The following is a 14,427-nucleotide window of genomic DNA, read 5'->3' as shown; positions in this document are numbered from 1 at the left end:
TGGATAAAGATAGTATTACCTTACTTGTAGCTGCTGAACCTGTAAATAATTAAACAATTACCATCACAGTCGGGTTATTTTTTTTAGGCACCCTATTCAGGTTGTGGTGTTGGTTACTCAGTGCTTTGAGTTGAAGAAATAACAATTGAACAGTACTACACAGTTAATAACAGGACTGATTTGTACACAGTGTAAACAATAGCAATGTTTAAATCTCCTTTAGTGGTCTCTGAATGATGACTTGGGAATAAACTTTTCTTAATGCTTAACTGATGATGAAGTAAGCTAAAATGCTGCCATGTAGATGAAAAAATAGGGTAAAAATCCCGACCGCATATGAATGCTACATAACGTCATCTAATCTGTATATTAATTATTGTTGCTGTAATAGCAGGAGCTAGGCTTGAAATGTAGCTGATCATGAGATTGCTCCAAATGTTGCTTTGCAGGGGATGATTGTTTAACTTGGATTTTAATTAAGAAATAATATGGGTGGGAGATTTTAATAGAGGTGAAACAAGTAGTATAAATGGCAGAAATACAGCAATTCAAATGTATTACAGACTTTAATACCTTCAGAGGATCGAGTACTGAATAGGTCTGTCACATCTTACTGCCCTGTTCTATTTGCAGCCAAAAGTCAATACAGCAAAATCTCTGGAATACTAGAACCTTCTGAAAATATAAAAGCTACCTTTTTTTTCCATCAGTGAAATAAATTGTCTACTATTTTATTGAGTGCTAGCAATTTTTATTTTACAATCTTGTGAGTAATAGCATCGTTTAAACTCAGTTTGATACAGTGACAAAAAGGTTGAGGGAAAGGAAGGAGGATGTAAAAAGTAACAGAATTTTCCAACTGTAATATTTTCAAGTTCACTACTGTGAAACTGACTTTTGTTTGATGTTTTGTTTAGTTTAGTGATTTGTAGTCCATTCATGCCAAAATTCATAGTTATGAATGGTTTTACCAAGGTGTACATCTCTGAAAATTTAAATAGGGGTGGTGGGTATAAAAATCAAGAAATTCTGTAGCTTATTTTCACTCTGATGATGATTTCTATGGTGACTGAGTCAGGCATTTAATCACCATCTCACTTCTAATCTGAGAGGAAGACATAATTACACCTCCTTTACTATGAAAGTCATATTACTACTTGTATTTACTATAAACTTGTACAGCATGTAGAAGTCTACTGTGCAATCTGGAGCTGGATCATGTGGTAGACCTGTGTGTAGAGATTACCATCTGAAAGACAAGGTCTAACAGTTAATGAAAGGGGACTGCACTGTTATGGTTGGGTGGGACTGCACTGTAGGGAACTGGTAGCCTTGGGCTGGGCTGGAATTGCGTCCTGAGCCATAGGGAGGGTTGGGGTAGACTCTAGAGTAAAGTGGCCAGGGCCAGTGAAGCCTGTGAGTGTACCCAGGGTCTTGGAGATGTATCTAGGTTGCCTAAACCTCAACATTCTGTTACATTCCAGTGTCTGGTATATACAGCGGTGCCATCCACTCAAAAACCCCAGAGAATCTCGATTTCTCTTTCCTGATTTATAATCAAAACACTGATGGTGTCAAGGCTGATCTACATGGGAACTGATCTATATGACTTGATGCTGATGTGGGTCATGAATTGTCCTTAGCCAAGCATCAACTCTCCTGCAAACAGCTTGTGCTGTAGCATTTGTCCCTGTACTAAGCGATGAGCTAATTTTTGTGGGTTGTGATCTGTGCGTGTGCAATACCTCTTGCAATGCTGAGTGCAAAACATCTGATTCACTATTCAAATTTTTTAGGGAATGAGGTCCAGTTATGCAAATACAATGTGACCTTTATATTCTGTCTGCTTATTTGCTTAGGGGTTACTGTTGTAATTGAATAATTTGTTATTTTAAGTATAGCCACATTGCACACTATGCTGTAATAATGAGTAAGAAGACAGATCCTGCATTTTGGGAGGGAAACTAACAGATGAATCTGATTAACTATTTAAGCTGCAATGCTGAGATTTTCCAAAATCAACTGTTAGTCTCCATGTTATGTTTTTAGTCTTGCTCTACTGTCCTTTGCTGACAGATTCAGTGCAACTGCTTTATTAGTTCAGTACTGCTCTCAGGAAGTACCTTTATGTCCAGCTGGGTGCTCAAGGTCATCTCACAGGTCTGTGTGTTGACCATGATGGTGTAGTATTCCTACTGTAGCAATCATCACTGAACCAGTGTCAAACATCTTTGCTTGTGTAACGGATATCCTGAAGGGAATTAACTGCAATTGATTTCCTGCTCAGTGGCCTACAGGCAAGTCATCTACAAACAAAATATTTCCAGCTTTTGGTGTATGCAGAGTACTTGAAGCCCCTAGGTGCACTGGAAACAGTACTTGCCTTAGCACTGGATTTTGCTGTCTCCCCTATGCTTGTTTAGTATAACTTGTCAAGTATTCAGGAAGACATTAATATTATGCTGTCACCAAAGGCACACTCAGGCTGATACTTTGCATATGATGTGTTTTAGATGCTGTACAATGCAGGCTGGCTTTTTCTATCATTTCCCTTGTTTTTGGTGCAGCATCCGTGACTAGCACATAGCAGGCAGTTACAGAGCACAACATCCTTGCTGCAGCATCCGTGAGAGACTGATAGGATTTCCAGTGCATGTGACTCATCAGGGAGCTTAGTGCAGCTGAGGCACTTACTGACAGAATTCCTATGACATATTAAGCACTTCATTGAAACACTGGTTCACTGATACCATGGCAGTTCCCTCCAGATTGTCTGTGGTGTATTTTGTTCTCCTCACACTTGATAATTATTGTCTTGTTCCATTATGCTTCTCAGTGAAGGTTTACTCAGATAATTAATTCTAGTGATAGTAAATTAAATTTGTACATAAATTATGTTCACACTAGTACACATTTTGAGCTAATATATCAAAAGGTCCTTCAGTGTATGCTGACATTCATTTCTATGTAGCTCTATAGCTGCACTCATGCCTCTTGACAGTTAGGCTGCTTACAGGAAAGGAACATAGAGTATATTTGATGCCAAATATATGTTTCTAAGATGTAAAGTAAAGGAGAGGACTATTACCTAGTTGTTAGTCTGGCACCTCATAGAACATTTCTGTTTCTATTATTTCTAAAAAAGTATGGCAAATTAGGAGCTTAATTTCATCTATCAGGAATCCAGGAAGACTTATTTGCTTTTTTTTCCATAGCATTTCTTAGCCACAACTGTAAAGTGACTGTCACAGTCAAATTGCTAAACATTAACTAATCCGAATACGTATTTTGCAGGAGGCCCAGAAGATCAATGGTGCAGGAGATACACAGGCAGATGGGGCCTGCAAAACAACAGATGAAAAAGAAGAGAATGTGGCAGCAGAAGTGGGATGGATGACCTCTGTGAAGGATTGGGCAGGAGTCATGATATCTGCCCAGACATTAACTGGCAGAGTACTTGTAAGTATTCTCTGGTTTTCTATGTTCTTATTTTAAAGAATAGTTTTTAAGGAACACTGTGTCCCAACATTAGTAGTAAATTTTTGATTGATTTGTTGCATCACTGTTGCATCACTACCGATTTTCCCTTTTAGAAGTGAAATAGTAGACTAATTCCTGCTGCAAGGGAGAAGCAGAGACAGCAAAGAAGAAAAACTAACTGACTTTCAGCCCACTTCTCAGCCTTTTTCAGTATTCTGGCACCATGATTTTGAACTGTGGTAGGCCTATTTTTCTGAAAGTAAAATTGTGCTAGCAAAAATGGAAACTAACATGGACAGTAAGCACAGTGTTAAAAATGTAGATAGTAGTCAGAATATAAAGCAAAGGCAAGTTTGACTTGACCATGCAGGGGGATTTTTGATACTTTTGATAGAATAGCAAGAATTTTATGTTCTCTTTTCTTTATTAACTTAAGAAATCTTTCAAACTTGTGAATAGTTTTATGTATCAAATAGAGTCACGGACCAGATACTGATAATCTGTGGTTTGAATTTCCACTGAAAATCTTTACAGTTTTCACTTTATTTGAATATAATTATTTCATAGCCAGGTCACATTGTACTCAACTGATAAAAAGTTTTCTGTGGAGTTCACTGCAATAAAATAAGTTTCCTGTGTGACTATGATTAGTTTTGATGTTAGAATGCATGATCTTGTAAATCAATAGCTGCAGAGATTTATACCTCATTTAAAATTTTTGAGAATCCAAGTGAGACTTTGTTTCAGCTTAATCCAAACTAGTCCCAGAATTGATATTCTTGCTTTTGTTTTTACTTTGGTTAAGAGATATTTTAGTCTGAGCCAGTTCTCATCTGTAAAGCACAGACTTCTTTTTTTTTTTTGCTTTTTTGTTCTTGGTTAGGTGATTTTTAATTTTTATTTTTAAATGTGCTAATTGGATGAAGACCTTTATCAAGACTTGTTTTCATAAAATAGTGAAATAGTTCACTAAAGTTAAAGCAATACAGGATATGGTTGAACAATTTCAAAAGATGCACTTAAGTTTCAGTATAAGGCTTATTATCATCCTGTTTCAGGAGAGAAAGTGTATTTTTATTTTGCTACTTGATGGTACATCTGCTTCCAGTTCCTAGCATAAATATGAGCTTTTTACCTGAGCATTTGGCATTGTTAGACATTGCAAGGATATTACAATGATTGCGAGTGAACTAATCACAATGACCATTAATTTGCCTTTCTGCGTATACCTAAGTATGACGGAACAATAAGTAGCTGCTAATAAATTAGGTATACAACTGTTTCTCAAGGCAGATGACAATTTTTATTTTGTGGATGAAGAAAGTAAAACACAAAGGTTATGATAATGTCATACTCATACTACGGTAGCAAGTATGTGGCAGATGAACTTCAGTGTGTATAAAAGTGGGGCAGTGTATCAAGGGGAAAAAAAATCCAAACTGAGCTTAGATAAATCTGAAACCAGAACTGGTAGATGCAACTGAGGAAGGATTTTGGCTTTATTACGGATAGTTCTCTGAGAAAAATACTGACTCTATATGTGGCCTTATTTTCATCTCTTAAAAGGGACAGAGAAAGGCCACAAAAGCAACAAGGATGAGAAACAACTGCCATACAAAGTAAAAATTGTTGTGAACTTTCAGTTTGGAGGAAGGTCTGGTGTGGGGTATGGTCAGCATTCACAATAGATGTTTTTTGTGCAACCCATGCTGAACTGTTACTAAACATGCTAAAACCACAGGTGATTTATCAGAGTTGTTAGAAATTAAGACAAATTTCATAGAAGTGGATTTTTTTTTCTTTTTTTGTAAAGCGACACTGTGTAGACCATATCAGCAGGTTCAAAAAATTGATTGTACAAATGGCCAACAGATGTCTAACAGCTGTTGTAGAGTATGGGAAGGGATAGTCTTCCAACATAACTATTTCAGACTATGAGTGGGATGGGCTACAGGACATTGCTATTCTTTTCTGTTCTTGCTAGAAAGTGTCTCATATTAATATGGTCAGAGGTTTGTCTCTGGGCTAGATAAAGTGAACTGGCTCTGGACAGCTTTCTTAATGGCTTGCAGTCATACTTTCTAGTCACTAGATCAAAAGTTTACTCACTCTAAACTACAGAGTAGAAAAAACTTTGGAGGCATTTATCTAGTTGGAAGGGAGTGATGGGAAAGCATCTTACCTTTAATACTCATTTATTTAACAGTATGGGTTTTGGTTTTGGGTCTTCTGAGATGGAAAGAGTTGTGTTGTATATGTTCTAGATTATATATTATATATGCATATATAATATATACTTCTATATGTATAAAAGTTTCTGTTTTTCTCACCCTGATAAACAAGAAAAATGTCATAAGGACTAAAGGGTATATTCTGATCAAAGCATTTGTACAATGACAGTACACAGTGTCTCTTCAGTGTCTTACTGCAACTGTACAGATCTGTTCATCACAGTTGTTCACAGCTGATAATGTTTGTTACCTACTGTTCAGAAGGAATAGTTTGGATTCTACTTCTCTCTATTGAGAAATAGACTTTGTTTAGTTATTTTGAACCACTCATTGGCCTTGGTGGCACATCTAAGAGGTGTGTTCTAGATTGCTTTAATCTCCTGTGACAATGATGTGGGCTGTTTCCATAGGAATAGTAACAATGCTTCGCCATTTGAGTTCATGAGACACTGAATGATAATGGAATAGAGTAGGAAGTGTTGAGTAAGTCTTGCTGGTTTCTATGGTAACTGCAGCTAGTTTAGGATCCATTTATTCCTTTTTCTTTTTCTGAATATTGATTTATTATTGACAGTACTAAGGATTGTTTTGTAAGACTTTTGTTGTAGATCAAAGGGTGAGCTTCTGCCCACAGTCCTGTGAGAGAGAAAGGCAATATCAAGAACTGAGAAATTATCAGCTCTAAGTTTGTAATATGGGAAGAAATGTGGCTGAATACCTTTCTCTTTCAGCTTGCTTTTACCTTAATTAGTTCAGTTATACCTTAATTTTGGTGTTAGTATATACCAACCTTAAACTCTCATTTCTGTTAAACCTTCCAAGAAGTGGCTAATCAAACATAATTAATATTTTTTCTCCTTAATTTTGCCAGTTTTAAAACCTACAATATGGAGATGAGTTTGGTGAGCCTAAGGTAGATATACATGTTAAAATCAGATCAAGAAAAAGGATAAACATGTTTCATGAGAGAATGACATGAACTATACTAAGAATTTGGTCTTGCTTGGTCTTTATTTTATTTGTTATTAATTTTTTAATATTTATTATTCATATTATTTATTATTAGTCTTGGTATTTGAATTCTTAGCTCACAGGTTGAGGAAATAGAAAATTAAGTGTATGGATCATACACAGGTCATAGATCTGAATTAAAAATGCTATTTTTTTAAAAGCCTTCTTTTTGTAAGCTGAATCTCAGTATAGTCTAATATCATCACAATAAATGAGGAAGTGGTCAGTGATCTGCTACACTTCTTAGGTGCACACAAGTCCATGGGGCTGGATGGGCTACACTCAAGGGAGGTGGCAGATGTCCTCACCAAGCTACTTTCCATTATTTACCTGAAGTCCTGGCTACCTGAGGAAGTCCCAGTGGACTGGAGAGTAGCAAATGTAACACCTATCTACAAGAAAGACCTGTCAGTCTGACCTCGGTATTGGAGAAAGTCATGGAACAGATCATCTCAAGCACCATTACATGCCATGTAGAGAACAACCGGAGGGTCAGGCCCAGTGAGGGCCTGAAAGGATGTTTTAGAGAGGTTGGTGCTGGTCTCTTCTCACAGGTAATTAGTGACAAAACAAGAGGGAATTGCCTCCAGCTATGACTGGGTAGGTTTAGACTAGGAATTAGGAAAAAAATTTTCACAGAAAGAGTGGTCAGGCATTGGAATGGGCTGCCCACGGAGATGGTTGAGTCACCAAGCCTGGGTGTGTTTAAAGGTGGTTTGGATGTGATGCTTAGGTATGTGGTTTAGGGGTGAGCTTTGTAGAGTAAGGTTCTGGGTTGGACTTGGTGATCCTGAGGGTCTTTTCCAACCTGAATGTTTCTGTGATTCTGTAATGTTTCTCTGATGTTTCAGTCAGCTTGTAGCTGCTGCTATAGGAGTTACCTGCTGTAAGGTTATTTTCAGAAACTTTCTGCTCCTCTGCAGTGAATTCTATGACCTCTTAACAGATGGCTATGCTTGAAGAATCTATATGATAGAGCACGTGACTTTTTCTATAGTGGGAATAATTACACTATGTTACATCTTTGACATTTGCCACTGCCTTTATTTCTAAATTAAGGCATCTGTGGCATTCTGTCATTAAAAGGGAGAAGAACAAACACATTTAAAAGTCACATTGTGTCAATTTTTGAATAGTATGATTACTTAGAGAAAGTCAAGAGCATGGTTACTATTTAGACAGTTATAGCAAAACTGACTTAGGGAAACTACTGTTGCAGGGGGTTGCTTCTGTTACACAAATCTTCAATGTTGAAAAATATTTGTCTGTGTCACTACAATTATGAGCATCAAACATAAGTTAGAAGTTCTTTCTACTTCTTTCTTGGATACATCTAGAAGGAAGATAAGTAAATCCTTTGATAATGCTGTGTTGCATCCTCATGAGCATCCATGAGCCACTGACAATAGTCAGATATCAAACAAAATATATGGGGACAACTGTTGCAAATAGTGCCTATTTACAAATCTCATCAGAGGAGACAAATGTCTTCCCCCTTAAGATGTTTACACCATTCCCATGTAAAGGGCTGCTCTGATGATGCAGTTGATAATATTTTATATTTTCTCTTTGCATTTGCAATCAAAACACTGATGTGGTCATGCACATTGTAAAAGAGAAATCTGCATATGATTTCTGCAGATTTGCCATCAATGACTTATTCTGAGGTGAGTAGTAAATGGAACAAATTGCTAAGGTAGCGGTTAAAAAAAACAACCGAACAAAAACCCTACCCAACATTACTGCTTTGGGTTAATAGTTAATTTCCATAACAAATATTGTCTACTAAAATCAGATTCTTTATGCTTCTTAAATATTCAGTATTTTTTGGTTTTTTTTAAGTAGAATAAGCACATTTCCTGAGAAATGTTTGCGGCATATTCTGCTTGGCTTTAGTAATTTTACATGCCTCTGTAAATGGGCATTGCTTTGGCACAGGAGGTTCCTCTCTGCTTTGTTTCAGCTTCAAATGCTGTAGCTGAGAGAAGTTCACAGCCCACTGCTAAAGTTTCTGAAAGTCCTGATTTTCTTTTCAAGTCTAATGTCCATTGGAAAAAAAGTATGCCATTCAGTCACAATCAGTTAAAATACCAGCTATTGACATGAAGTAGTCACAAGCCTAACTTGACATACTCCATAGATAATTTCTAATTTTTTTAAAAGGGTTCTTCTAATTGATAAGGTTTGGAAGGCTTGGTTCAGTCTGAAGGAACACTACACAGCATATTTGTCTTTCTGAGAAGGGAGCAAGAAATCACAGAATACATCCAATTGGAAGAGACCTCAAAGACCATCTAGTTGAACCCTTGACCGAGTGCTGAAGGGTCAACCCTAAACCATGTCCCTGAGTGCTAGGTCCACACACTGCTTGAACATCTCCAGGGATGGTGACTCTACTACTACCGTGGGCAGACAATTCCAATGTTTGATAACCCTTTCAGTGAAGAAATGTTTTCTAACATCCAGCCTAAACCTCCCTCAGTGCAGCTTGAAAGTGTTTCCTCTGGCCCTGTTGCTTGACATGAAGGAGAAGAGGCTGACCCCCTCCTTGCTCCTGCTTCCCTTCAGGTAGTTGTAGAGTGATAAGTTCACCTCTCAGCCTCCTCTTCTTCTGACTGAACAACCCCAGCTCCCTCACATGCTCTTTGCAGGTTGTGTTCCAGGCCCTTCATGAGCCTCACTGCCCTTCTCTGAACACACTTCAGCAGCTACATATCCTTCTTGTAGTGAGGGGCCTAGAACTGAACACAATACTTGAGGTATGGCCTCACCAGTGCTGAGTACAGAGGGATGATCACTTCCCTCTTCCTGCTAGCCACAGCATTTCCAATACAAGCCAGGATGCCACTGGTTTTCTTGGCCACCTGGGCATACTGCTGACTCATATTTGATTGACTGTCAACCAATAGCCCCAGGTCCCTTTTGCAAATCATAGCTTTCCAACCACACATCCACAAGTCTGTAGATTACTGTGGGGTTGTTGTGACCCTAGTCGTAGAAATTACGATGAAATTGTGAAATCAGAGTAAATGTCAGGGAATATTTACTGCCTGTTCTGTGTTTCACCTAGAGGCTGAAAACTCTCAGCATCTTCTAGAAGTCTACAGCAAAATCCCATGAGTTGAAGGGAAAAACTTACATGTCTACTCTTACTAGTCCTGCTCCCTCCTTCATAGTAAGAGAGTCTTCATCCTGCAGACACTTCATCTCAGGAGGAGAAGATGAATGTTTCAGTAGGGAAGGTGGGGAAAAAGGAAAGAGCTGTTAATAGTCTCTCAAAAGTAGAAGGGACAAGACTTTATAGGATTTTGAAGCAGTACTGCTGTGTTTTACAGTCTTGTGAAGATTGTTTCTCTTTAGTGTAGCTATCTAGGATAGATATGTGAAAAGGCAATTTCTGCAACATAATTCCATGCCTTCTAATGAGCTATGGAACCACTGACTGTGGTCATGGAGAGGAGCTCACAAAACACATTTAATTGAGGCATGGTAGATACAGGATGGAAAAGGAAATGCAATCTGATCCTTCTTGGATTTCCAATCTAAACTTAAAAAATATGTTTTAAAATCACAGTGTAATTGTTACTGCTTTTCAGAGTGGGGATGCCACATTGGGAACTAAGGTGAAATATGAGACTGAATTGTGCTTTGTGTAGACAGATACTCATCACTGCTCGCAAACTAAGCCATCCAGTTCAGTCAGGTGCCCACAATCCTCTCATCTGAAAATATGCAACTCCTACATACAGTTAGAAGAACAGTTTATGCCTGTCAGAGTAAAATCTTGCAAAAATTCTTTATACAGAGGTAGATTTAGTGATCCATCTTATTGTTGTGATGTACAAAACGTCATACTGTCATGAGCCTGCTGCAAACAATAGCAGAACACTAAGTCTTTGCATGGAGATGCACAATTTTCTTTGTTATTGTCAGCCATTATATTTAAACCCCTAATGTGCATTCTGATGATACTGAATGTACCTTGAGATAGTATAGCTATGTATCTTGGTAACAATCAAGAGCGTATTGTCTGCATTTTAGTGTCAATGCAAAATGCAGCATTTCTGTGGGCTGTTTAATTTTGTAATTTGTCCTTTTTAAATCAGTTTGTCAGGAAAACAAAGTCAGTCTGGCCTTGTGACTTTAGTTGCCTTTTTTTTTTTTTTTTTAATTTTTAAATCTAACCAGGCCAAATTCTGTAAAGTTAAACCTTACAAGGAGAATTTTGAACTCAAGAATCAACAGAGGGTGCCATTAGGACAGATGATCCATGGTTTGGACGTATACTAGCTGTCTGAACAGTGTTGCATGCTACCATTTTTACTCTGTGCTGCAGTTTAGCAACCGTGCATGTGCAAACTGAACCTGCAGTGGTTTTAGTTAAATCAGAGAATTCTGTGCTCTGCTCTAAGCAATGTAAACAAAGCTAAGCTGTCAGATATGCCTACCCTCAAAAGTCTGGCATAGCATTATATATGGAAACCCAGCACAGGTGTGAAAAAAGCTTGAAAGATTTGAATATGATCACAGTTTTCTCACATTTTTTTTTTCAAGACTGCTTTTGTTCTCAACTAATACCTGAGCAAACTTGTCATTGATGCTTATGTCTAAAGATGTGTTTCAACAAATGTGATCAAGCTGCACTCTGTCAGTGTTGAGGGGTTTTTCACCTTGGAGAAGAGAAGGCTCTGGGAGATCTTACTGTGGCATTTGAGTGTGTAAAAAGGGGCTTGTAAGAAAGATGAGGATGATCTTTTTTAGTTGTGGGTGTTGCCACATGATGAGAGGTAATGGTTTTCAACTAAAAGGTGGGAGATTTAGACTAGATAGAAGGAAGAAATTTTTTGTGGTTAAGGTGGTTAAGAGCTGGAACAGGTTGCCTGTAGAAGTGGTAGAAGCCCTATCTGTGGAAACTTTCAAGGCTAGCAGCCCAATCAAGATGTTTCTGCTCTTTGCAGGGAGAATGGACTTTGGTAACGTTAAAGGTCCTCCCAGCCAAAAACATTGTATGATTTTAAAGTCTTTTTCTGCTGTACTTAAAAGATTGTGAAATATTATTGAAAATAACAAAGTACATGTAAATCAGAAGTTCTTCCATGGTACAAAAACAGCAACATATAAATCAGCATGTGGAACCTAAGTCTTGCATGTCATACTAGCAGATCTCTGAGAAACCTGTAGCTATTTTTCTGTCGAGCTCTGAAAAATTGTTTGAATAAGGTTTTTGTATAGATTACTTTTTCTGAACTGCTTTGTGTCCTTTCATTGTAAATATTACATAGTTGTTTTGGGTGAGTTTGATGCTTTTCATATTGCTGCTGTAGAAAGCTGCAAAAAGTAACTGAGAAAACCATGCCAGCAAGTTTATATGTTTACAGTTACTGAATGGTGTTTGTTAAGTACAACAGAAGACTTTTAGGAGTCTCTAGACTGGAAAAGATTGTCAGCCACTAGCTTAAATCCATTGGAGGAGTTAATTGGGCAGAAAACTGTCCTCTCTTTGAAGTGTCAGCTAGAGGACATACAATGGATGGTACAGTCTCTAACGGTACCTCTTAATTTCCTAAGCATTTTCTGTCATCCTGGAAAAATAATATGAGCAGTGTGATTCAATAAATGCAGCACAGGACTGGAAGTTTAGCCTGGTTTCTGTTCTTGGCTGTAACAGTTACAAATGATTTTGAACATGTAACCAAACTTGCCATTCTTCCTTTGAGTCTCCACAATCTAGGATTAAGAATCATTACCCATACTTGTACAAAAGTATTAAAGTCAGCTTTAAAAAAAAACAAATACTGAATTCAGAAATTTACTTTGGTTTTTCTTTCCCTCTTCCAGTGCACTTTTTTCAGGTCCAAAATACATTTCTGTTACAGTCAAATCCATTTAGTGTTTTTAAATATGTATTATTTTCTCCTTATAGAAATGCATATATCTGTGCACACACACATTCTATTTCTATATATATGAATTATTTTGACTTCCATATTTTGAAACAGGACATAGCATATTCATGTATCAAAATATTTTTATACTGTACAGGTTATATTCCTTTATGGTTTTATTCTGCACTTCTGCTTTTTTATCCCTTTTGGGCCTGATAGGTGCAGACAGATAAACAATCTGAATTTTTCCTTGCCATTCAGTCCATTAGAATAGAATAGAATAGAACAGACCAGGTTGGAAGAGACCTTTAAGGTCATCATGTCCAAGCTATCATCCAACACCATCTAATCAACTAAACCACGCAACCGAGCTCCCTGTCAAGTATCCTCCTGAACACCTCCAGTGATGGTGACTCCACCACCTTCTTGGGCAGCCCATTCCAATGGGCAATCACCCTCTCTGTGTAGAACTTCCTCCTAACCTCCAGCCTAAACCTCCCCTGGTGCAGCTTGAGACTGTGTCCTCTTGTTCTGGTGCCGGTTGCCTGGGAGAAGAGACCAACCTCTGCCTGTCTACAACCTCCCTTAAGGTAGTCTCATTATGTATTCTGTTTTGGAAAGAGCCAGGGGCATCAATACTATTTGCTCATAGTTTCTTTGTAGCTGATGGCTCTCGATAAGAAAGACCTATTTTTTAATCATACACCTCCCTAGCATATCTGAACCCCCTGCAAATGAAATGCCTGCCCATGCGAGATTTTTTAGCATTTCTTGTAAGAGAATGTATCTTTGGGTAAAAAAAAAAATGCTAAATCTGACTTAATCACATGAGTTAATTCACTGGTATGGAATTGCAGGTATATGGAGAAGCAGAAGTTTGAAAACTTTCAGTTTGCCACAAAGTAAGCATTGGACTGAGAGACACTCAGCTTTGTCTTACCTGGTATCATGAAGAATACTGACATTAGCTACTTGCACTTAGAAGGGAATTCTTTATTCTCTTTCTGACTGAGGAATAGGAATTGGAAAATAAATCTTCATTTTTGTTGCACTTTCAGAATTAGCATGCTAATTGTAAACAGCTTTATGGCCTGCTATTAGGTTTCATTTACAGGTACTTGATGAGTATGTAGAAATCCTCTCTGTCTAATTTGGTTTTAAATGTTTGCTGTGACAGCAATATCTGCTTTGGAATGAGAATTGGCATTTCAGTGTTTCTTAAGCAATTATATAAATTTACCTTTATATGGAATACAGATATTTAGAAAATATATACTATAGTTAGCATAAAGTGCCTTCACTGCAAATGAGGCATCACAATTTCACATGGCTTACAAAGTTAGGATATCAAGAATAGTAAGAGTCTTAAAAACAGACAGTATCAGTGTGAAATAAAACACAACACATTAAATAGAGCTATGTATAAAGACATCAGCTAGATCATTTTACTGAAATTCAGATTCCCATGCGGTAAGCCCTTGTGATTTTAATAAAAATGAACCTGTTAACAACCTGTTAGACCCAAGAATGACTCTAAAACCCAATAGAGTTATTTAATAAACTCTGTCTAGCCAGTAACAGGTTTAAATAATGTTTCCATTTTTGTTAGTTGATGCCAAAGAACTGTTTCTGTGTCAGATGATCTACTTTACTTTATTTGTAAAATTGGTCCTTTAATTTATTTTTCTTATCTCAAATTTATAATGGATAAGAGGATTAAATTAGCAGTAGAGATTTTTATTTTTTTTTAAAGCTACTCTACAAAAACATCTTTTTTAATAAACATTAGGCTATCTCTAGTCTAGGAGAGCTGATTTGAG

The 14,427-nt window shown here is 37.3% G+C and overlaps 1 protein-coding gene across 18 annotated transcripts in view; it reads left to right on the top strand.

The window, feature by feature from the left end:
* KCNMA1 (potassium calcium-activated channel subfamily M alpha 1) overlaps positions 1 to 14,427 on the top strand; it is a 410,890-nt gene that overhangs the window by 109,164 nt on the left and 287,299 nt on the right. For all 18 annotated transcript variants that reach the window (XM_068139897.1, XM_068139896.1, XM_068139895.1 and 15 more), the window contains exon 2: positions 3,295 to 3,459. In XM_068139897.1, coding sequence (XP_067995998.1) covers positions 3,295 to 3,459 — 165 coding nt within the window. The remainder of the gene's footprint in view (positions 1 to 3,294; positions 3,460 to 14,427) is intronic.

This window comes from Melanerpes formicivorus, unplaced genomic scaffold (genome assembly GCF_026170545.1).
Source record: "Melanerpes formicivorus ecotype bairdi unplaced genomic scaffold, bMelFor1.0.p_v2 SCAF_6, whole genome shotgun sequence".
Classification (NCBI taxonomy): domain Eukaryota; kingdom Metazoa; phylum Chordata; class Aves; order Piciformes; family Picidae; genus Melanerpes; species Melanerpes formicivorus.
Note: the sequence above shows the minus strand (reverse complement) of the source record. Positions and strands in the feature narration are given on the sequence as shown.